Source organism: Oryza sativa, chromosome 3 (assembly GCF_034140825.1).
Source record: "Oryza sativa Japonica Group chromosome 3, ASM3414082v1".
NCBI lineage: Eukaryota > Viridiplantae > Streptophyta > Magnoliopsida > Poales > Poaceae > Oryza > Oryza sativa.
Genome location: NC_089037.1, coordinates 4880124 through 4902500, shown reverse-complemented (window position 1 = coordinate 4902500; position 22377 = coordinate 4880124). Strand labels below are relative to the sequence as shown.

Here is a 22377-nt window from a genome sequence, read left to right as displayed (position 1 = left end):
ACACTATGAATGGCTAGTAATGCCACTAGGATTAAAAAATGCACCTGCCCTATTTCAAAGAAAAATGCAAAACATTATTAACGATAATCAAGAATTTGTGTTAGTATATATAGATGACTTGTTAATATTTCAATAAATTAATATAAGCTAAACATATTTAGCTCTGATACCACACTTATGCTTCAGACAAACCTATGCTTCAGACAATATACACTGTTCAAAACACTATTTATTTGGCTGAATACTATTCAGTTTACTGTTTATTCAGTTTACTGTTTATTCGGCTGATTACTATTCAAAAACACTATTCAGTTTACTGTTTAAATTACTGTTCAATACTGTTCACTTCGAGAGATATTTTAACTTTAGGATCTTTGCAGGGTGGCGAATCCTATTTAGACAGCCTCAGAAGCTTGCTTCGGATGATGTAAAGTCCTACTCGGTACTCACCGTATGCCTCACCTATCTATCTTTTTAGAAACAACTTAACAAGATATTCCAAGTCACACTTGTTCTAGCTAAGAGTTTATCGTCTCCCCAGGCAGTTCCACCCGAAGGGAACACTTCTCTACGGATACCGATTCTCCAGACGCCTATGCAAGATGCAGGCTAAAAACGAGAACAAACCGAAGAGGTTTCTCCTATAGGGTCCTTAGCATAAACACTTGTCTAGAACAAACGTGCAGGAATACTTAAGGAAAATTACTTCATATTAAACAGATAAGCTTACATACGGTTTTCCCTTTCGGGAAACCCGAAGGTAGGTACAAGCAAGCTGTTCTTACCTTACACAACGTTATTACACAACTCCTTGCTTCAATATACTATGCAAGGTAGGCTAAAGTCACTACTACTAAGAACAGTGGAATGGAGGGTGAGAGCGCGCTTGGAAGCTTTGCTCTGAATGGTGTCTTCGTTGTTGTTGTTGTGTGTCCCCGGAGTGAAGGCCAACGTCTCCTTTTATAGAGGCCAGGGATGGCGTCGCCTGTGCCTCCTGCTTATCTCTTCGCTACTGTATCTTCACGGGAGCTGGCTAAAGTCGAGGCCTTTCCACCGAAAGTTTTACTCTTCACAGTGATATGTCATTCACCGCACCCTATATTGTCCCCTTATCCTTTATAGGGTGTCCTTCTGGATTCTTTCTTGGGTAATCTTCTGAATTTCTTTTATTCTTTTATTCTTCATTCTTGTCATATAGACTTCTTGGGTGATTCTTTCTTGTCATCTTGGTGGCCATGGGCAACCAGATGAATAAATTAATATAAGCTAAATATGTTTTTCAATATATATTGATAATAGAATATCAACAATTTGGGCGTGGAAGAAGAATAAAAGAATGAAGAATAAAAGAATAAAAGAAATTCAGAAGATTACCCAAGAAAGAATTTATATATATATATATATACATATATATGTATATATATATACATGTATATATATATATATATACATATATATATATATATATATATATATATATATATATACATGTATATATATATACATGTATATATATATATAATATACATGTATATATATACATATATAATATATACATGTATATATATATATATATATAATATACATATATATATATATATATATATATATATATATATATATATATATATATATATATATATATATATATATATATATATATATATATATATATATATATATATATATATATATATATGTATATATATACATGTATATTATATATATATATATATATGGAAAGGCCTCGACTTTAGCCAGCTCCCGTGAAGATACAGTAGCGAAGAGATAAGCAGGAGGCACAGGCGACGCCATCCCTGGCCTCTATAAAAGGAGACGTTGGCCTTCACTCCGGGGACACAACAACAACAACGAAGACACCATTCAGAGCAAAGCTTCCAAGCGCGCTCTCACCCTCCATTCCACCGTTCTTAGTAGTAGTGACTTTAGCCTACCTTGCATAGTATATTGAAGCAAGGAGTTGTGTAATAACGTTGTGTAAGGTAAGAACAGCTTGCTTGTACCTACCTTCGGGTTTCCCGAAAGGGAAAACCGTATGTAAGCTTATCTGTTTAATATGAAGTAATTTTCCTTAAGTATTCCTGCACGTTTGTTCTAGACAAGTGTTTATGCTAAGGACCCTATAGGAGAAACCTCTTCGGTTTGTTCTCGTTTTTAGCCTGCATCTTGCATAGGCGTCTGGAGAATCGGTATCCGTAGAGAAGTGTTCCCTTCGGGTGGAACTGCCTGGGGAGACGATAAACTCTTAGCTAGAACAAGTGTGACTTGGAATATCTTGTTAAGTTGCTTCTAAAAAGATAGATAGGTGAGGCATACGGTGAGTACCGAGTAGGACTTTACATCATCCGAAGCAAGCTTCTGAGGCTGTCTAAATAGGATTCGCCACCCTGCAAAGATCCTAAAGTTAAAATATCTCTCGAAGTGAACAGTATTGAACAGTAATTTAAACAGTAAACTGAATAGTGTTTTTGAATAGTAATCAGCCGAATAAACAGTAAACTGAATAGTATTCAGCCAAATAAATAGTGTTTTGAACAGTGTATATTGTCTGAAGCATAGGTTTCTCCTAGTGGCATTACTAGCCATTCATAGTGTCCCTGGGGACAGGTGAATGCAGTCCATTCTATAGACTCTTCTGCCATTTTTACTTGCCAAAACCTAGCTTTTAAGTCAAATTTCGAGAAATATTTGCTACCTTGTATCCTATTAATCCATTCTTGCTTATTTGGGATATTATAGGCATCTTCTATAGTATTATCATTTAGCCTTTTATAATTTATGACCATCCTAGATTTACCTCTAACTTCTTCCGCATGATTTCTTACTATAAATGCTGCAGACCTATGTGGACTTCTACTCTCTCTTATTTGTCCCCAGGGATCTTTGCAGGGTGGCGAATCCTATTTAGACAGCCTCAGAAGCTTGCTTCGGATGATGTAAAGTCCTACTCGGTACTCACCGTATGCCTCACCTATCTATCTTTTTAGAAGCAACTTAACAAGATATTCCAAGTCACACTTGTTCTAGCTAAGAGTTTATCGTCTCCCCAGGCAGTTCCACCCGAAGGGAACACTTCTCTACGGATACCGATTCTCCAGACGCCTATGCAAGATGCAGGCTAAAAACGAGAACAAACCGAAGAGGTTTCTCCTATGTATATATATATATACATATATATATGTATATGTATATATATACATATATATGTATATATATACATATACATATATATGTATATATATACATATACATATATATGTATATATATACATATACATATATATGTATATATATACATATATATGTATATATATACATATACATATACATATACATATACATATATATGTATATATACATGTATATATGTATATATATGTACATGTATATATACATGTATATATGTATATGTATATATACATGTATATATATATACATGTATATGTATATATACATGTATATATATATATATACATGTATATATATATATATATAATATATACATGTATATATATACATATATAATATATACATATATACATATATATATATATATACATATGTATATGTGTGTGTGTATGTGCGTGTTGAGAATCGAATATGAGATAATGGTTCTTAACGTGGTGAACTTAATTTGGGTGTTATATGAAACCAGTTTTACCTTAAACTATAAGCACGGTGCAGGTGCTCTTTTATACATATGTATGCTAAACTTTTGTTTGAATTGAAGTGCATGCCAAACTGAAGCTTTTTTTACATGTACTTCAATCCAAACAAAAGTTCATCTTATATTAGGTCGCACTTTAATTCCATCAGAACCAACGACGTTGCAACTTGCAAGTTGCAAGGGGAAAAGCATCGATATCACCAATTAACTCTCTAGCTAGCTAGGTTAGTTGTTAATTAGATATATTGCTTCTACATTGATGCTGCGATGACAACTCATTTGACGAAGAAAAGTTAATTAAGCATGATCGAGTAAACCACCTGATCGGGAGTACGTATGTCTTAGATACGCTGAACGCATGACAAAAACAGCGAGTCGTGATTTAACTTTCAACCTACCTGATACCGTTAGATACGCAACCAGGCACTGTCGTGATTTAACTTGCGACCTACTACGTACTTCGTACCTGGTACCGTCATGCATGCCGTATCTAGTAATATCTATGGTTTATTTCAGATTGGATATTGGATATTGGATTGTTTACGGGAGTAAGATCTCAATTTAAATAGTTGTATATATAAGGTTGGATATAGAGGCTGGCCGGTAAAAAAAATCATTTTTTTAAAAAAGTTCTATTTTCCCTGTATAGCCAAATATAGAAGTTTCGATGGATCGATGTGCCACTGCACATCTTAGAGGGATCGTTCATCACAAATTAATAAATTAATAGTACAAGTGGTCAGGTGGGCACGCATGCGAAACCGACGGGTTCATATTTATTTTTTGAAGATATATTTATATGAATTGAAATATTTGTTTTAAAATAACAGAAATGATTTACACCTCGGCTTCTGCCATAAATTAACTTCACATTTTATTTAATAAGGAAAAAAAAGGACATAAGGCTATGAGAAAACCCCCAACTCAATATTCTTATTATTTACTAGGGTTAAACCATACAATTTCTAGCGAACAATTCTAACGAAACTACGCCATCCATAGTGAAAAAAATAGACCTTTGTTTATTGACACCAAGAATACAACACCATTACATATAATATCCTACTTCTCTAGTGGTAGTATTATAGAACAAAAGTGAAGCTAGCAATGAAAGTCTTGTATATGTTTTCTTTGAAAAGTACTTTAATTTCTTTGTCTCATGCTCTTTGTCCCAATTCGTCCTCTGATGGTCCTCCTCGACGCCCATTGCTGTAGCATGGAAACTCAAAACGGACCTAGCTAGATGGTAGTGGCCCGGGAGGAAGCGAGGAGCTAGGGAGGGGGAGAAGCCGATGGCGATGGCCTGGGTGGAGCAGGGAACTCAGGTGGAGGAGACGATGATGTCCTAGGTGGTGGGAGGAAACAAGGAGGAAGTGATCGGCGATGGCGGCCTGGGGGAGGAGGCGACGACAACAACATAGATCCAAGCACCGTGAAAGGATGTGCAGGTTGGTCTAGGGGCTGACGATCTGTGAAGAACCAGTGGCGACGACGAGCCATATTCGGTGGTGGAAGGAGAGGCTAATGGAGGTGTTTTTTATTTTTATTTTTATATTTCAACAGATAGATCTAAAGTGTTGCACATGTGTTATTTGGATGTTTCAATGAGTATTTTCCGATGTTTTACTAGTTCATCTGCAATGTTTCATGCGGTGTTCTCTCGATGTTTCAACATGTATTTTTGAAATGTTTCAACAGTTAGACTCGATGTTTTCACATGTTGATTAAAAGATATTTCAACTAGTATTTGGTAGTGTTTCAAGCCCCTTGGTTGTATTTTTTAAAAAAAGTTGTACTCTATGCCAACAATAGTGCATCAATAACTATTAAAAAAAATCACTTTTCACATAAAATAAGGTTAAACGGGGGTGTTCAACTGACCGCCCGATCTGTTGCAATTAGTTGGGCCTCTGACGTCCAATCTCATCTGTTATTTATAAGATATGTCTGATTCGTAGTACTAACACCCTTTCTATCCCTAATTAACTAGAGCAAAAAGACCAAGACATCATTGGCCCATGATTTCTTCGGCTTGTACTTTTTATTAAATTCACACTAATTTGGCCATGCAAAATCAATTCGGTTACTCCTCCAGGCATGAAAACGACGGCAGTCATGCATGCCTGAAGGATTAATTACATGTGCGTATATGTGCGCCACTCTCGTGTATGCAGACGAGGGTATTCTTGGAGTAAAAACAACCAAAGGCACACCACGTCTTCTGTTTAGGACATAGTCAAAATTTTTGATACATCCTTTAATCTGGAACGGATGGAGTATAATTTATCATCTTTCCTACCATGAATTATCATTTTGATAATTCCTTAATTTTTTTAAAAAAATAATATAATAATTTATTTTATTGAACGATACCTATCTTATATTATATAATATAGCACTGCTATGTTGAGGAGCTATGTATAGCATGTATTTCTAGGGGCTAAAGTGTTGGTGGAAGGATGATTTCTTCGTGAGAGGGACAGGTTGTTTGTCGGTGACATGGGACCGGGAGTATCATGACTTAGAGACTTGAGGCAGACGCGATCACCCACGTGGCCTAACCCCCTCGGGGGGGGGGGTCGGGCCCGAGGGTGATACGGCCGCCCTTCTCTTTGTCTCCCCGAGGGGTCGGACCGCTCCCGTCTCGGCCCCGAGGGCCGAGGCTCCCCGACCCCTTGTGGGTTTTGCGCCGCGTATATGGGGTAGGTGAGCATAGCGGGGCTCACCTAACCACATTTATTGCGGTTTGGACGAGCGCGTCACGCCGCATGTAACGCAGTGCAGCGCGCTCGTTTATCCGGTCTGTGGCCAGTCACAGACCGATCAGATCGTGGGTTAGGTGGCGACAGGCGGTCTGACGCACGCCTCGCCCCATCCCGTCAGGATGAGAGCCTCCAAGCACTCGTCCCTAGCCGGAGCCGGCGTGTTAGCTCCTGGAGATGGCACGTTGGTCCCGGTCAGATATATACCAGGCTTCATCCTAACCATTACAAGTAAGACATTGTATGAAGAGGGGCGAACATGCAGATTGATAAACTGACGCGTGGTGGACAAGAATGACCGATTTGTGACCGGTCTGACACTGATCATGTCGTCAGCAGACAGCCATGTTCCCACGTCGCGCCTGCTTCCGGCGGAAGTGGAGATAGGTATGGGCTGTTCCATCAGAAGGTCATTCGGACGGCAACCATACAAGTCTCCGTCTGTTTATGAAAAGATAGGATAAGTCCCCACAAAAAAGAGAGAGATGGTGCATGTGGTATCCCCTTGAGGTATAAAAGGAGGACCTTGCCCACTTAGAAGGGGGATTGATTTTCGGATCCAGAACGATCAGAGAGGGAGAGAGTAAGAGCTCTCTGGTTCTCCAGCTCTTTTGTAGCTTCTTCATACATAGATCCACAAAAACACAGGAGTAGGGTATTACGCTTCTCAGCGGCCCGAACCTGTATACATCGCCCGTGTCTTGTGTGTTTCCATTCTCGCGAACCTTCCACACACAGACTAGGAGCTTAGAATCTCACCCAGGGCCCCCGGCCGAACCGGCAAAGGGGGGCCTGCGCGGTCTCCCGGTGAGGAGCCCCACGCTCCATCATTGTTAACAACCAAATTTGGTAATTCAAGTATCAGAGATGGAGATAAAATCGAAGCAGAATCCAAGAGATAGTTCGTTCCAGAAACAGAGCCAGAATCGGCCGAAGTCCGAATCGGCTACGACCAGAGTCGGCAGAGTTCGAGTTGGACAAGTTAGCCGATTGAGCCGATTCCGACAACGTGACTCGGTACACGTTGTCGGGTGGAGTTAATGTGCTTCATATGGATTGCCACGCACGGATTGAGTTCTAAAAAAGCAATTGTATATATTAATTAGGATTTTTTTTGTAATTTCCTTAGAGATAAGTTTGGGCAAAAGTCTGCCGCAAAAACTTATGGTATCTTAGAGCTTGTTAGAGATAAGAGTCGTGTCCGACAAGGACGTATTTTGTATCTTGGGTATAAGTATGACCCGAACCCATGTAATCAAACACACGTTCAATACAATCTCGGCGCATCGCCACCCTTTTTACTTTCGTTTCATCTTGACGAGTTCTTACTTTCGGGTTGAGCTGCATCGTTTTGATCTTCAACTAGAGGTAAACTTGTCATGACGGCTTGCGTTCTCGGGATTAGTGCTTCCATCTTTATGACACTCTAATCTTGTTTATGTAATTCATCGAGTTATCATATATCCTATATAATCTTTGACAATATTGTTATTTAACCTTCAATCAGCTAACATCTATCATTAGAAGACAGCCGGTTAGGTTAAATACTAATGTTGACTTAGATTATATAGGGTATCTACCATCCTATGAAACATCCAACGGCTTGATTGTCTAGATATTGTTATTCTTTCCATACTTATAGCTGCATCAGTTGAGTTTGACCTTATAAGTCGTGATTAGAATCTCAATCTCTAGCCTGCTTTTGGTTGCCGATTAGGGTAGTATTGGGGTTTTAGCCGATCTTACCTGATTTAACTCGTTTATATCTTATATGCTTGATTGACATGTTAAATCTGCCCTTTATGTTAAGACCTTGTTGTATTTAGGTATATTAAGTTTTCTGTTTGATATATTTTTCTTGCTTTAATATCTTAATATAGAGTAGTATCGGAGTATTAGCCGATACATGCTAGATCTATCTGATCGGCTATGCTATGAATGCTTATAATCTCCTTGTTAATGTATATTTCAATCCAAGTGATTTATACTGTCTCGGCATGGCGACCGATCTATCTCAATTACTTGATTTAAGTATATATCAACAGAAGCATTATATGCCATTAATATGTACAGCCGATCGAATAGATTTAGTTCTTTCTTGCCTATTTATGACTGTCGATCGATTCAAATATGACATCGGCTCAAAAGATAAATGATATGTCATCGGCGGCTGGCCGATCGGCTATCGTTTATGGATTTAATTGCTATTTTCCTGTTTTATTTTCTTGTTGATTGCAGGATCAAATCAACTGGCACGCTCACGAACCTAAAGGCAAGATTTTTGGACCTGCACTGGAGTTAAGCAGATCTCTCAGGCCTCGTGTTTTTCACCTCAACATAGGTGATGAATTTTGTGAAGCCTATAGCTAGCTAAAAACACAACATGAACAAGTCCATACACTCATATCACCGTCATAGTACGAGATCATTTTCCTTTTTGCAATAATTGGTGGTCCAACATGCATGTCAATGTCCATAGATACAAAAAGACATGTGTGATTTTGCCGGCCAATACTTCAACGATAAATACTTCAGTTCCCAACATACGGCTTTTATTTCTATTATGAGTAAATTTCACTTTGGGCTAGGTTTAATAGCCAAAGTTTCAATATGGACCAGGCCTAGGCCCATGTTTTCACATAACACCGGGTAATATTACCTTCCATTGCACTTTGGACTGGGTTACACTGATTTGGGCCGCCACGTTGTCTTCAGCCCAATCCACATGAGCAGCGGGTGGTGGACTCGATTCACGGAAGAATTATACGGAGCCGCTGAGACACGATGCGTGGAAAACTCTGGTTATGGCGAGAGGAACCGCGCGGGAAGTCACGCGGTAGGGCGCGAAGCCGAAGCCGCGAGGGTTCCAGCGCTGCACCGCCGACGCAGCGAGGGTTCCAGCGCCGCACCGCCGGCAGCGTCGCCACCCACTCAGCATACGGCAGCCCTCCCTCCCCCAGGCTACAGTACTGCTCTGATTTGGATTTGGTCGGCCTAATTAGGATTTTGCCAGCGCTGCTCAGTGTGCTGTGGCCGCTCGGCTGCTCTCCTCTAATCAGGATTTGGTCATCTGTTGTAGCCATCAAGCAGCAGTGGCTCCATCATTCTTGATTCTTGCACGGATTGTAAAGGTAATCTACTTTAATCTTCTTCTCTCCTGTGTGTTGGTCCCAGAAGGAGCACCTTTCAAAGTTCAATCAGTGCACTTTGTATGCGATGCAATACTAATTAGGATTATTACATAAATTGCACACACTATATAGATGCACTAATAATAGAGGTTCTGCAATTGTGTACTGAATGAATTAGTTTAGTTTCTGAATGTGTGTGCATTTGCACAAGTAAGGTTGCAACCAACTATGTAGTAAGATGTAGCTGTCAGTTTTGCCACTGAAAACAAACAAAGGAGGGCAGGTATATGTGCATATACCTGATGGAGAGATGAGATGAGGCCTTGTACACTGAATTATTGCCACAACATAGCAAAGATTGTACTTGGGACAATTTCCCCTTGCATTGACTTCTTGTCTTTAGTGGTACTTACCTACAAAATAAAACAACTTAAGTGACTGGTATCTTAATTGGCTAGTAAACTACTTATAAATTAAAATAACTAATCATTTAAACATTTTTTCCTATAACATGGTTTCCGATGTTATATTGGTTTAAATGAAGTTGTATTATATATGTTAGCTTCTCCTATGATTTCTTTAAACAATTATTGCAAATAACATTTATATATATACATATGTTGCTGATATAGGATGGCTGGTGAGTATTGGACACTCAAGGTTTTCAAACATGATCGTGGACCAAACACTGATATTTTGGAGAAAAAGATAGAGAGAAATAATATATGCTACTCCAACTTGATCAGGCTACTGGAAACAGAGGGTTATGAAGCAAGTGATGAGTTATTTTTCACAAGTAGCGATACATACTGTTGTGGCACTTTGACCAAGATTGAAGGTGAAACACATGTGAAGGACATGATCATGGAGAATGACAAGAGCAAGATGGCTGATTTACACTTGTTCAAGGCAATACAGAGAACACCCTTTTCTCCTCTGAAAATTGATAATGTTAAGGTCATTGCAGGGTCATCTCAGCAGGAAGATAACATTGATTACAACCCTGAACTGATAGGCGTGGCAGACGACCAACATAGCATTTCAAGTGGTGACACGGATCATGAACAAGAAAAGGTCGATTATGTTGAGAAACTAAATGAGATGAAGAGGCAGAGGGAAGATCCAATGACCCATTGTGAAGGTGACACTGATATTGATGATTTGTATACCCCTGAGGACGCTGATGTAGATTTGGGTGTTGTAGACATAGACGATATGTCATGTGAGCTGTCTCATCCACCTAGTGAGGATGGTGGATTGAGCACACTTGAATGTGAGACAGACGAAGAGAACAAACCACCACCAGGGAAAAGGAGGAGAGGAAAAGGAATTCAAGTTCAGAGCATTTATTTTGACGAGAGCAATATGATGGACACAAGCCAATTGTGCAAGGGCATGTGTTTCACCGACGCAGGACAATTTAGAAAGGCTTTGAAGTCGTACCACATTGTAAAAGGGAGGGATTATAAGTACACCAGGAATAAAGCTGATAGGATAAAAGTGAAGTGTAGTCAAGATAAGGTTAAGTGTGATTTCTTCATTAGAGCATCACAAGTTGGGAGCGAGAAAACATTCATGGTTAGAGAGATGATTGCTCCCCACACATGTCCAAGTCATAGAAACTGCACCCGAGTTGACAGCACATGGCTAAGCGAAAGATATGAGGATGACTTTCGGAGTGATCCAAATTGGAAGGTTGAAGCTTTTATGGCCAGATGTCTGAGGGAAACATGCACATACATATCAAAAAGTAAGGCTTATAGAGCAAGGAGAAAGGCTACAGAGAAGGTTCTGGGCAATAAAGAAAAGCAATACAAGAGGATTAGAGACTATTTGCAAACATTAATTGACACCAACCCAGGCACTACAGCAGTGGTGACAACCATCAATAGAGATGTTTTAGGATTAGCACCAAGATTTAGTGGACTATTCATATGTTTCAGTGCTCAGAAAGAAGGCTTTATAAATGGTTGCATGCCTTTCATAAGTGAGTTAATAGTATTTGTAAGTAATTGATGACCTACCTTTGTATGATGTCTTTCTGTACTAATATATATATGACTGTAAATTTCAGGTATTGATGGTTGTTTTGTGAAGCTAACAAATGGTGCACAGGTGTTGGCAGCTTCAGCAAGGGATGGGAATAACAACATGTTCCCAATTGCATTTGCAGTTGTCGGAAAAGAGGACACAGATAGCTGGACATGGTTCTTAGAAATGTTGAAGTGTACAATTGGATCTGGAGAAGAACATGGTGGTTGGACGTTCATGTCAGATAGGCAGAAGGTACATTACATGTCTAGATTAAAATCATTTCTCGTTAAGTAATGATATTCTTTCAATAAAAATGATCTTATTACTTTGTAGGGTCTTATGAATGCAATCCCAATTGTTTTTCCTGACAGCGAGCATAGATATTGTAAAAGGCATTTGTTGCAAAATATGGGCAACAAAGGTTGGAGAGGTGAGAAATACAAGGGTTTTGTTGATGCTACAATTTATGCCACAACCGTGTGGGACTATGATAAAGCTATGGAAGACATAAAAAAATTGAACTTGAAAGCTTGGGAATGGCTTATTGCAATTGGCAAGGAACACTTTAGTAGGCATGCTTTCTCACCTAAAGCAAAGTCAGACCTAGTTGTTAATAATTTGAGTGAGGTGTTCAATAAATATATTCTAGATGCAAGGGACAAACCGATTGTCACTATGGTCGAACACATAAGGAGAAAAGTAATGGTAAGGTTATCTTTAAAGAGGCAAGGAGGGGATGCTGCACAGTGGGAGATTACACCAATTGTGGCAGGAAAACTAGAGATGGAGAAGAATCATGCAAGATATTGCTGGTGTTATCAGTCTAACTTAACTACTTGAGAAGTTCATTGCTCAGATAGATCTTTCGCAGTGGACATAAGTGCAAGGACATGTGCATGTCACAAATGGCAACTAACAGGAATTCCTTGCAAACATGTTGTTTGTGCTTTATACAAGGCAGGGCATACACCTGAAGATTATGTCGTTGATTATTTTAGGAAGGATGCTTATATGAGAACATATACTGCAGTTATCTATCCAGTCCCTGATGAGCATAGCTGGACAAAAACAGATTCACCTGATATTGATCCACCAAAGTTTGACAAACATGTTGGAAGGCCAAAGAAAAGTCGACGTAAAGGACCAGATGAGGGTCCTAGGGTGCAAGGACCAGCGAGGAAGACTACAAGTACATGCTCAAACTGTAGAAGGGATGGACACACATATCGTACTTGTGGAAAACCTCTCAGGCCTAATCTTCAACTTAGGGCAGCAAACATTAAGGTTAGTTTGACTTTATCAATTTTACGGCCAATTTTTATATAAACAACTAATCTTTTCTGTTGTATAGGCAAGAAAACGTGGGGTTGCATCTTCGTCCCATGAAAACTCAAACGAGGCTCCTTCTCTTGGCATGATTGGTGGCAGGGGTAGTGCAAGGGGCCGACCAAGTGCAAGAGGGAGGAGCAGAGGCAGATTGAACACCTGGTTCTCAACACAGTGATGTCGCAATTTATTTTGTCTCAACAGAAGTCTAGGAGCAAAGAAAGTGGCCTTTGTTTTGGAGTACATAAGATAGTGCAGGCTGTAGTACTTGTATAGGCCTTTTGGTTTATAGTTACAATGATAAACTAAAATCCTAGTAGTTATATAACTATAGACTTCTAATATATTGTAATAGTACTCTGCTATATTGTATTGTCAACCTTAAACTATTAAAATAGGATGGAGTGCTTCATGCGGGTTTGCTCCTTCTATTTTGCTCAACATCTGTAATGCAGTACACTTTTGTGGACTTGCAGTTATATAGCTTTAGCCATGAATCCTTGATGTCAATTTGAGTACTCCCTGTGTCATCTAAACCATTAGAGGCACACCCTTGCACCTACAAATTTGGATGCTACTATTGTGTACATGTTAAGTTGCTCATATATTAAAGGTTCTCAGTGGTTGATTTTTTTTTCCTTCACGGTTCAGTAACTGCAGTTGCTCTTAACTTTCGTATTACAGGGATTGAGAATAAATGCTCCAATTGTAGTCTACCAGAGAATGATATCCATCTGTTCTTTCAATGTCAATTTGCCAAACTAACCTGGTTTCTTTCAGATCTTAATTTTGACTATGGATCAATCAGTTCCTTTTCAGCTATTCAAGACATTTTGTCTCACCTTCTGGCAGTAACTCATGTAGATCATAATCTTCAGAAAATTTCAACGTCTTGTCCTACAATGGAGATGTTATTCTCCAATCCCTTTGGAGATGTTATTCTCCAATAAACCATGTACTTTGCTTCTAGCTTAATAAAGTTGTTAAGTTCTCAAAAAAAAAAGATGGTTTAGTCTGAGGACAACACAGTCAACTTCATACTGTCCACATTATATTCAAGAGATAATAATATCCTGACCATAGTATTATCATTACATTTCCAAGCAGCTCCTCTCTATCAAGGCTGGGCTACAAAAGAACACATTACCAAAACGATCAGATCACAACTGGCCATGGGATGTCCTTGATACTTACAAACTACAAGGTCACCATCCCTTCATACTTACAAACTACAAGTTCACCAGCATACTGATCGTACTATAAAAGAACCACATTACCAAAGGACCATATCACAAACAACTACTCTACGTGATGTCCTTCAGACTACAGAGTCACAAACAACTTAGCAACAACACTTACAAAAAGGGTCACCATCACAACAAGATCAATTAACTTGATCTTGACTAGGTCATCGCCAATTGACTTGATCTTATCTAGGTCATCGACATGATTGATCCTTGCATCGGCTAACTTGCGTCTCCAGATGTCATCCTCGCGCAGCTTCCTCGCGTACAAAGACATCCAACTTTTGTTCACATCATCGAGCGACTTCTCAAGCACAATGTTTCTCTCACTAAGTGATAAAATTGTTTTTGCGGCCAGCTCATCCTATTCAGGATCCACCCATTTAACAAAATGGCACTTAACCCACTGCATAAAACACATGCTGATAAAATCAGTTTTGCACACAATATTTAGATATCTAGGTAGATGACTTAAATAAAGTACAAATGGATCAACATTTTGGCATAAGTAAAGATTATTTCACCTGTTTTGTTCAAATAATAGATAAGTGAAGGACATTACTGAAAGCTTCCTCTGTGATATGCATTAATTGACTTTTGCCTCAATATGACAAGCTATGGAAAATAAAGGCACATGCTTCGAATGGCACAGTACTACCTTTTTGGGGCAGCCTAGAAACCATCTCCCTGTGTTAACTCCTGAACTCGCAACTCGACGGGCTGGCCTTCTTTGACACAAGCATCTTAAATCTGTATCATGTTCTTTGCCATGATAATTGGGGTCATGTTTGTACTCTGGCAACTGGTCGACTTCATACTCCTGCACTCAATATGGACAAAATTCCATTGCTTAGCCATCCAAATACACACAAATCAATCTATTTCAACCAAAACGTACTCAAGTTTATCCTAATTAAACAACCCCCAATTAAATCCCTAACCCTAACTTACCCTTGCATCCTGCATCTTCTTAATCATAGAATCGATTGGCACATTGTCTGTACACGAAACAGACAAGGACATGCTTGATGCACACGAGATTATCAGCGATTCAACATTCACCCCTCAATTCAACCAATTCGAGTTACTCGATTCCACTGCTACTGTAACCTGCTTGAGGTGTCAATTCACCGGGAATCACTAAAGTTGACATTAGAGATGGATCAAGGGTGGTAAATTAGATCACCTGGTGGCTGCTGAGTAGTGCTCCCATCGTGCGAGCTTGTGTAGTCCCCTCGGCGGTGGTGATGGAGACGGTGGCGGCCGCGGCGGCGATGGCGATGGTGGCGGACGCGACAACGACGGCGGCGATGGCGATGGTGGCAGACGCGGCGGCCGCGGCGACAACGGTGGCGGGGCTCGTGGCGGTGGTAGCCGCGGCGGCGGCGGGGCGCCCAGCCTTCTGCTGTGCTAGTTTTCTCTCGAGCGGACGAGGCCGGCTCTAGTTTTATACGCGTCGTGTCTCGGCTGCTCCGTATGATTCTTCCATGAACTGAGTCCACCAACTGCTGCTCACGTGGATTGGGCTGAAGACGACGTGGCGGCCCAAATCAGTGCAGCCTGGTCCAAAGTGCAATGGAAGGTCATATTACCTGGTGTTATGTGAAAATATGGGCCTAGGCCTGGTCCACAGTGAAACTTTGGCTATTAAAACTGGCCCAAAGTGAAATTTACTCTTTCTATTATTGCATAAAACTCAATATTGTTATATACTTGAGTATTAATATTCCATCGTATAGTTGCTTGTTTTTATACTTTTCATGCATTATTTCGTAGGGCTGCGTTCCATCGTATGGCAGGCCCCGGTTAAAGAGGATCATGTAGTACTGTAGTAGTGCTGTTCGTATGCAGGAGTACCAGCCATGATGAATAATAATATGTATTGGCTGAAACCTTAGCTTTGTTGCATCAGCAACCACCTGTGTGGTGACAATACTGAAGCAACCCTGACCTAGTGTATACTTGTATGAATTTATGAAGTAGGAGTATATGGAGTATGTAGAGATGTTTCTTCTTTCCTCCTAAGTGTTAGTGCTCCTTTGGAGCATAAAATTTAAGGGATTTTAGGGCTTATTCGATTTATAGGATTTTCAAATCAAAAAAATAGAAAAAATAAAGGGGTGTGTTCGGCACTATGTTTTCCCAACTCTCTCCTCTTGTTTTCCACGCGCACGCTTTTCAAACTGCTAAACGGTGTTTTTTTAAAAAAAAAAAGTTTATATACGAAAGTTGCTTAAAAATCATATTATCCAATTTTAAAAAGAAAAATAGCTAATACTTAATTAATCACGTGTTAATGTATTATACTATTTTCCGTGTGTACTGTTCCTGTTGGGACCTGTCTGAACTGGTTCAACATGACAGCAGCATCATCAAGTAGTAGTAGCGGCAGCGTTGAACAGATTGAATCTGCAGCACACGAATATCTCGGAGGATTATTCAGCGATTCCAATGGCAACGACTACATCTTGCCTGGGCTGCGTTCATTTCCTTGGGTTGGGAACGCTACCCTCCGGCACAGAAAATGGAGCGGTCCGTGATTAGCTAAGTATTTACTATTTTTTAAAAAAATACTACATCCATTCTAAGCTAGTGGTCGCTTTGACTTTTTCCTTTCAATGTTTGACCATTCGTCTTATTTGAAAAATTAATACAAATATAAAAAATGTTAAGTCATACTTAAATGTTTTTTTAATAAAGCAAATCACAAACAAAACAAATAATAATTCCATTTTTTTTTTGAATAAGACGAATGATCAAAAGTTACAAACAAAACTCAAAGCGACAAGTATTTTGGAACGGAGGTAGTAGATCAATATGATTTTTAAGCAACTTTCGTATATAAACTTTTTACAGAAAACATACCGTTTAGCGGTTTAAAAAGCGTGCGTGTAAAAAACAAGGGAGAGGGGTTAGGAACAAGCTGGAACGAATGCAGTAATATAGTACAAAGTTGGAAACCGAATCAATTATGGTTGTTACATAATTTCCACGGATGAACCCCTACGAAACTGAGTCAAATCGGAGCTAAGACAATTAAAGGAATAAAATAAGGTGAGAAACTTATATCAATTATTTAGGATTCATTATAGGTACTTCGACAATTAGAGAAAATTTAATAGTATAGTCAACTACCAGCTACAAATCATCTATAGTGAATTTAATAGTCAATTTAAGTCAATTCAAACAATAGTTATCTATAAACATATACTATGCAATTAATATTTAGTCCCACGTGTCATACACACATGCATCTTGGAGTCTGTGCTGCAACTGGCTACAAATCTGTAGCATGTTGCTCCTCTCTCATCTCTTATCTCCTCGAAATGTGTTTATAGCTGGTTTATAGTTTGCTATTGTACCCGCTCTTATGTAACAAAACATTGGAAATCCCAAGCTATGATTCGTGATCTTCATCCGACTCCATACATAAAAATTCGTGATCTTCCAGATTTCGATGGTGTTTGAATCTTCTGAAGATGAAGATAAATATTAAGTGTTTCACGCAAAACGAGGTGGTAATAACGTGTGATTAATTGAGTTTTAATTATTACAAACTTGAAAAATGGATTATCTGATATTTTAGAGCAACTTTCATATAGAAAGTTTTCGCACGAAACGTATCGTTTAGCAGTTTGAAAAGCGTGCCACGAAAATCCAAAACTTAATCTTTCCTCTGTTGGATTCTCGAACAGCTTCATTGTGCAATAAAGAAGGTCGCTAAAACAGACAGTTTTTGATTGGTTACAATCGGTGTAATCATTTTGTTTCCTTCTCGGTTTCTTGTAAATTGTAAATAACTTTATATTTCTTTTATAAAAATCACACTGCGAGGTAAAGTCCTGGCAGTATTTCCAGTAAAAAGAATAAATAAAGAAGGTCGCTGTCTCATGTGACCACACATATAAATACAAGTCTCGATGGGGCCCAATAAGAACCCGATAAATCCACAAAAATCTCATTTTTAAATGGGACTTATTTTGAAAACAATACATTCACTTTTTTAATTCGTAAGTGGCACAAAAAATATCGATGCAAACTACGTGTAACTAAATTGGTTAAATTCCTAGCGGTGAAATATGTTCAGACGGGTTTAAATCCTATACTTAACAATATGGGCTCGTATTACGATTAATTATCCTCGACAGCGAGACACCTATAGTAACTTCGTGAATCTTAATATACAAATGGCCCCATCGTCTTATAGAGCCAGGGATAGGGTGTACGGGTAAGTGTACGCACGTTATATGAGCGCTTGCATCATATGCCATTTACTTAGTGTTCATAGAAATATAATGTGCATATGTGTTTATAGAGGTGAGTATGCACATTATACGTTTTCGAAACAAAAATATGGATAGTGCTCGTGTGGTGGCCGTCCGACTCCCTCCTCAGCTCCCCTCCTCCTTGCATGCATGCCCTCCCTCCTCCATTCACCATCTGGTCCATCTCCTCCCCCCACACCCTTATTGACAGTCATTGTCCAAGCGCGTCGAACCCTCGTCGCCGCGAACAGAAGAGACAAGAGGCAGACCACACGTGACTACGTGAAGGCCGTATGCGCCATATACCCGACGAAACTATATGTATGCCCCTCCCTTATCCCATTCACGTGACTATATGAATCCTATGCATGCTAGTATGGTTGTCTTTGTTGATACAACATAAGTACAATATACCATGCGTACACACCAACCATATATATATACATCATGCGTCACAAACTTACACGGGCATACATACATATATATACCATCCCCAGCAATTAATCAAAGGTATATTTTCATTGATTCTAAGAAAAAAAATATGTATGTAACTGAAATGGTTTGAGAGCAGCTCTGATGCTGTCTTTATATATAAAAGGAAATAAAAAGTTCATTTTACTCCACTGAACTATTTCATCGCAGCACTTAACCCTCTAGACTATTCTTTTTTATTTATTGCAAATTTTACTAAATATCAAAACTTTAAAGTTCAAACAAACAACCATGAAAAAATTAAAAATATTTTTAAACATTGATAATGGTCCCATCTATGAATCTAACAAATTTTAGCTTAAAATACAACTTGTATAACGAGTAAAAAAAAGGAATACTATTAAGAGTGAAGTGAACTATTTTCAATAGTTTAGGGGTAACAATGAGTAAAAAAAATAATTCAAGGGGTTATGCGCGATCCATTGCATTAGTTTTGGAGAGTAAAATTGACTTTCCCCTAAATTAAAAAACGACGATGTAACTCTCCTTAACTATTTTGTTAGTGCTCTGAACTTTTAAATTCTGTTCGATTCTCACTTTGCCCTTTGAATTACTGGAAATGGTTCATTTTGCTCCATTACTTATAATTATCTACTTTGTTTCTCTTTATAAAATACATATTTGAGAATATGATGTTAATTAGGTGATCGACCCCGGTTGCTGAGCCCTGCACATCGTCAATTCGCCATGGGTACCGGGAGATATACTGAGACGGCACGCGTCGGAATACATAAAAAAGGAAAAAAAAGAGTAAAATTGGTGGATGGGAATGGAGGAGGAAAGGGGCAGGCAAGGTGATTGAGCGACTGAAAGGAAAAGAGTTAAATGCTACCCTCTTCGTTTCATATTATAAGTCGTTTGAATTTTTTTAAGTCAAACTTCATTAAGTTTGACTAAATTTGTAAAAAAACATATATAGTAACATTTCTAATACAAAACATACATTTTATCAAATATATTTAATATTAAATTTAATGAAACTAATTTAGTGTTATATATGTTGCTAATTTTTTTCTTATAAACTTATTCAAACCTAAAGAGTTTTAGCTAAGAAAAAAAGTTAAATGCCTGATAATATGAAACGATATTGTAAACTAAGGGAGTATTTCCGAACGCTATTTCCGGCAAAAAGATCATCAAACGGCTGCTGGCCGGTTGTGTGATTGTGACTTTGTGAGGTGGTTTTGATTGATTATTATTGGGTGGGGGTACTGGGGTGTTTGTCCGAGGAGACAGCTGATGAGTCGCTATCTGGAGTGCTGCTGGACCATACCCATATGGCCATGTGGCCTTGTGCAAAGTTCAGATAAGGTGGCGGTGGGAGCAGAAATCCTAGGATGTTAGTGATTTGGTGGACCTTCCTAATGTTTGGAGAGTCTAGGTACGATGCTCTACTGCTAATAGAGATGAATATTATTGATCTTATTTGATCGAAAGGTATAAATCTATCTTACTAACAATTTAGTTAGCGGTCGAAAGGTATAAATCTATCTTACTAACAATTTAGTTAGCGGTAGTAAAAATGTTAAGGTGTATTATTATTAAAAAAACTGTTTAGAGGGGTATAATCATCATTTTAGTAGTGACTAAACCTTTTTTTTTTTTGCTTTTCAATGCAATATGAGTAATGTCGGTGCAATAGATAACCACATATGGATCTAGGTAAAGAAAAAATAAATGACAAAATTATCCCTAATTAATGTATTAGTAAATTACTAATTAACCATTAGTTACTAATGGTTCAGATCATTTCTACTGGTAGTTTAAGCCATTGTTTAGTTCCAAACTTTTTCTTCAAACTTTCAACTTTTCCATCGCATCAAAACTTTTCTACACACATAAACTTCCAACTTTTCCGTTGCATCGTTCCAATTTCAACCAAACTTTTAATTTTGGCGTGAACTAAACACACCCTAATACTACTAGTACTACCTCCGTCCCTAAATAATTATAATCATATGTTGTTTGGTAGTATATATTAAAGTTTTAGAAGAAAGACTATATGATGTTCCTTATTAAATGATGTATAGAAAAAAGTGGGAGGATGATTGAGGGTAGAATAGAGAGAAATTTAAATGAGAAGTGATTGATGGAACAATTAGTACTCTATCGTGACAACTATTTTAGGATAAATTTAAATTCTAGAAATATAATTATTATGGGATGGAGGTAGTAGAAAACCCCATAGCTCGATTTTTTTTCCGACCATTGTTTTGATTGATTATTATTGGGTGGGATACTGGGGTGTGTCCGAGGAGCACAGCTGATGAGTCACTAGCTGGAGTGCTGGACCATACCCATATGGCCATGTGGCCATGTGCAAAGTTGAGAGAACAGAGTGGCGGCGGGAGCAGATATCCTAGGATGTTTGCTGGACCATCCTAGGATGTTAATTTGGTGGACCTTCCTAATGTTTGGAAGCTTGATTTCTTTTACAACCATAGTTTTTTTAGTTGGGTCTTGGGGCTTCAGATACGAGCGTTTTTTTTAAGTCTTATTGAAATTAGCAGAAAAAATACAAAACTATATAACCCTAAAAAATAAAAATAAAAACACCACAGTCACATACTAACGACACCTTCCCACATAACTGAGCAAGAAACTAGAACAGAACTAGTTGCTGCTAAATGTCATTGGCTGCCTCTATAACAACAAAGAGCTACAATTGTACCCCAACACCGATTCGAAATAGGTGAGCCTAGGCTCCTAGATGTCCCCGGAGCGAAAGGTTGTAGAGGGAGAGGGCGAGAGAGAAGAAAGCTCTCTTCCTCGCACAGACCCGCCAACATATAATGACTTCGCATAAACTATCTTAGAGTTGTTTTGGCGATAAAGGGGTCTCCTAGACAATGTCTCCGGGAAGAAATGAGATGAAAAGCACCATTGTTGTGCGTCAAGGTCTAAGGAGATTCAAGACAATGTAAGTAGTAGGTATGGTGTCCAAGTCTTATATTTTTAAGAAAAGATACCTAAAAAGGATAAACATGGTTATTTGGGTGGTGAGTGCCACGTGTGTCATTTGTCATCATCTATGTATAGCTTTTGCGTCTTGGTGTTGGAGATCAAGGTAGCAGCTTATTAATACTGGGAACTTGCCCCTGTGCTCAAAGTGAGCAATCTTTTAAAGAGGAGTAAATTACATTGGTGTTATATGAATTTATCAAGTGGGTGTAAGTTAGTATATGAACTTGTTGAACGATGTTTGTTACGACACACAAACTTGTCAATGACATGTGAACTGTGACGCCCTAGAATAATTGGAGGGAGAAAAAGAGAGAGCTGGTGGGCTGATTTCTTTGGTTGTGAGCCAAGCAAAGTAAGCTAGCATAGCTTGCAGCAGCAGCAGCGTTGGCCTTGGGCCTTGGCCAGCCTATGCGAGCAAGCAGCAGATAGGCAAAGCAGTAGCTGAAGTTTGCAGCAGCACCTGTAACAAGT

At 38.7% G+C, this 22377-nt stretch overlaps 1 protein-coding gene and 2 long non-coding RNA genes across 3 annotated transcripts; all 3 read left to right on the top strand.

Annotated features, from left to right (window-relative positions):
* Positions 1–267: 267 nt before the first annotated feature.
* Positions 268–685, top strand: LOC136355846 (uncharacterized). The gene is made up of 2 exons (XR_010740350.1): positions 268–442; positions 542–685. It is a non-coding gene; the product is annotated as an uncharacterized lncRNA (long non-coding RNA).
* A 1183-nt stretch (positions 686–1868) lies between these two features.
* On the top strand, positions 1869–5322 carry LOC136355583 (uncharacterized). Its single transcript, XR_010739863.1, has 4 exons — positions 1869–2003; positions 2899–2972; positions 3072–3164; positions 4904–5322. It is a non-coding gene; the product is annotated as an uncharacterized lncRNA (long non-coding RNA).
* Positions 5323–10214: 4892 nt separating this feature from the next.
* Positions 10215–13119, top strand: LOC136355900 (uncharacterized). Its single transcript, XM_066309111.1, has 5 exons — positions 10215–11568; positions 11656–11867; positions 11949–12320; positions 12573–12899; positions 12967–13119. Exons 1-5 carry the CDS (start codon positions 10215–10217, stop codon positions 13117–13119), a joined length of 2418 nt encoding a protein of 805 aa, XP_066165208.1.
* Positions 13120–22377: the final 9258 nt, after the last annotated feature.

Excerpts from the sequence above, each read along its gene's own strand:
- LOC136355900 (XM_066309111.1), top strand. The coding sequence starts at position 10,215 with ATGGCTGGTGAGTATTGGACACTCAAGGTTTTCAAACATGATCGTGGA. Across the intron at positions 11,569-11,655 it reads TGGTTGCATGCCTTTCATAA|GTATTGATGGTTGTTTTGTG; the intron begins GTGAGTTAATAG and ends TGTAAATTTCAG. Across the intron at positions 12,900-12,966 it reads TTAGGGCAGCAAACATTAAG|GCAAGAAAACGTGGGGTTGC; the intron begins GTTAGTTTGACT and ends TCTGTTGTATAG.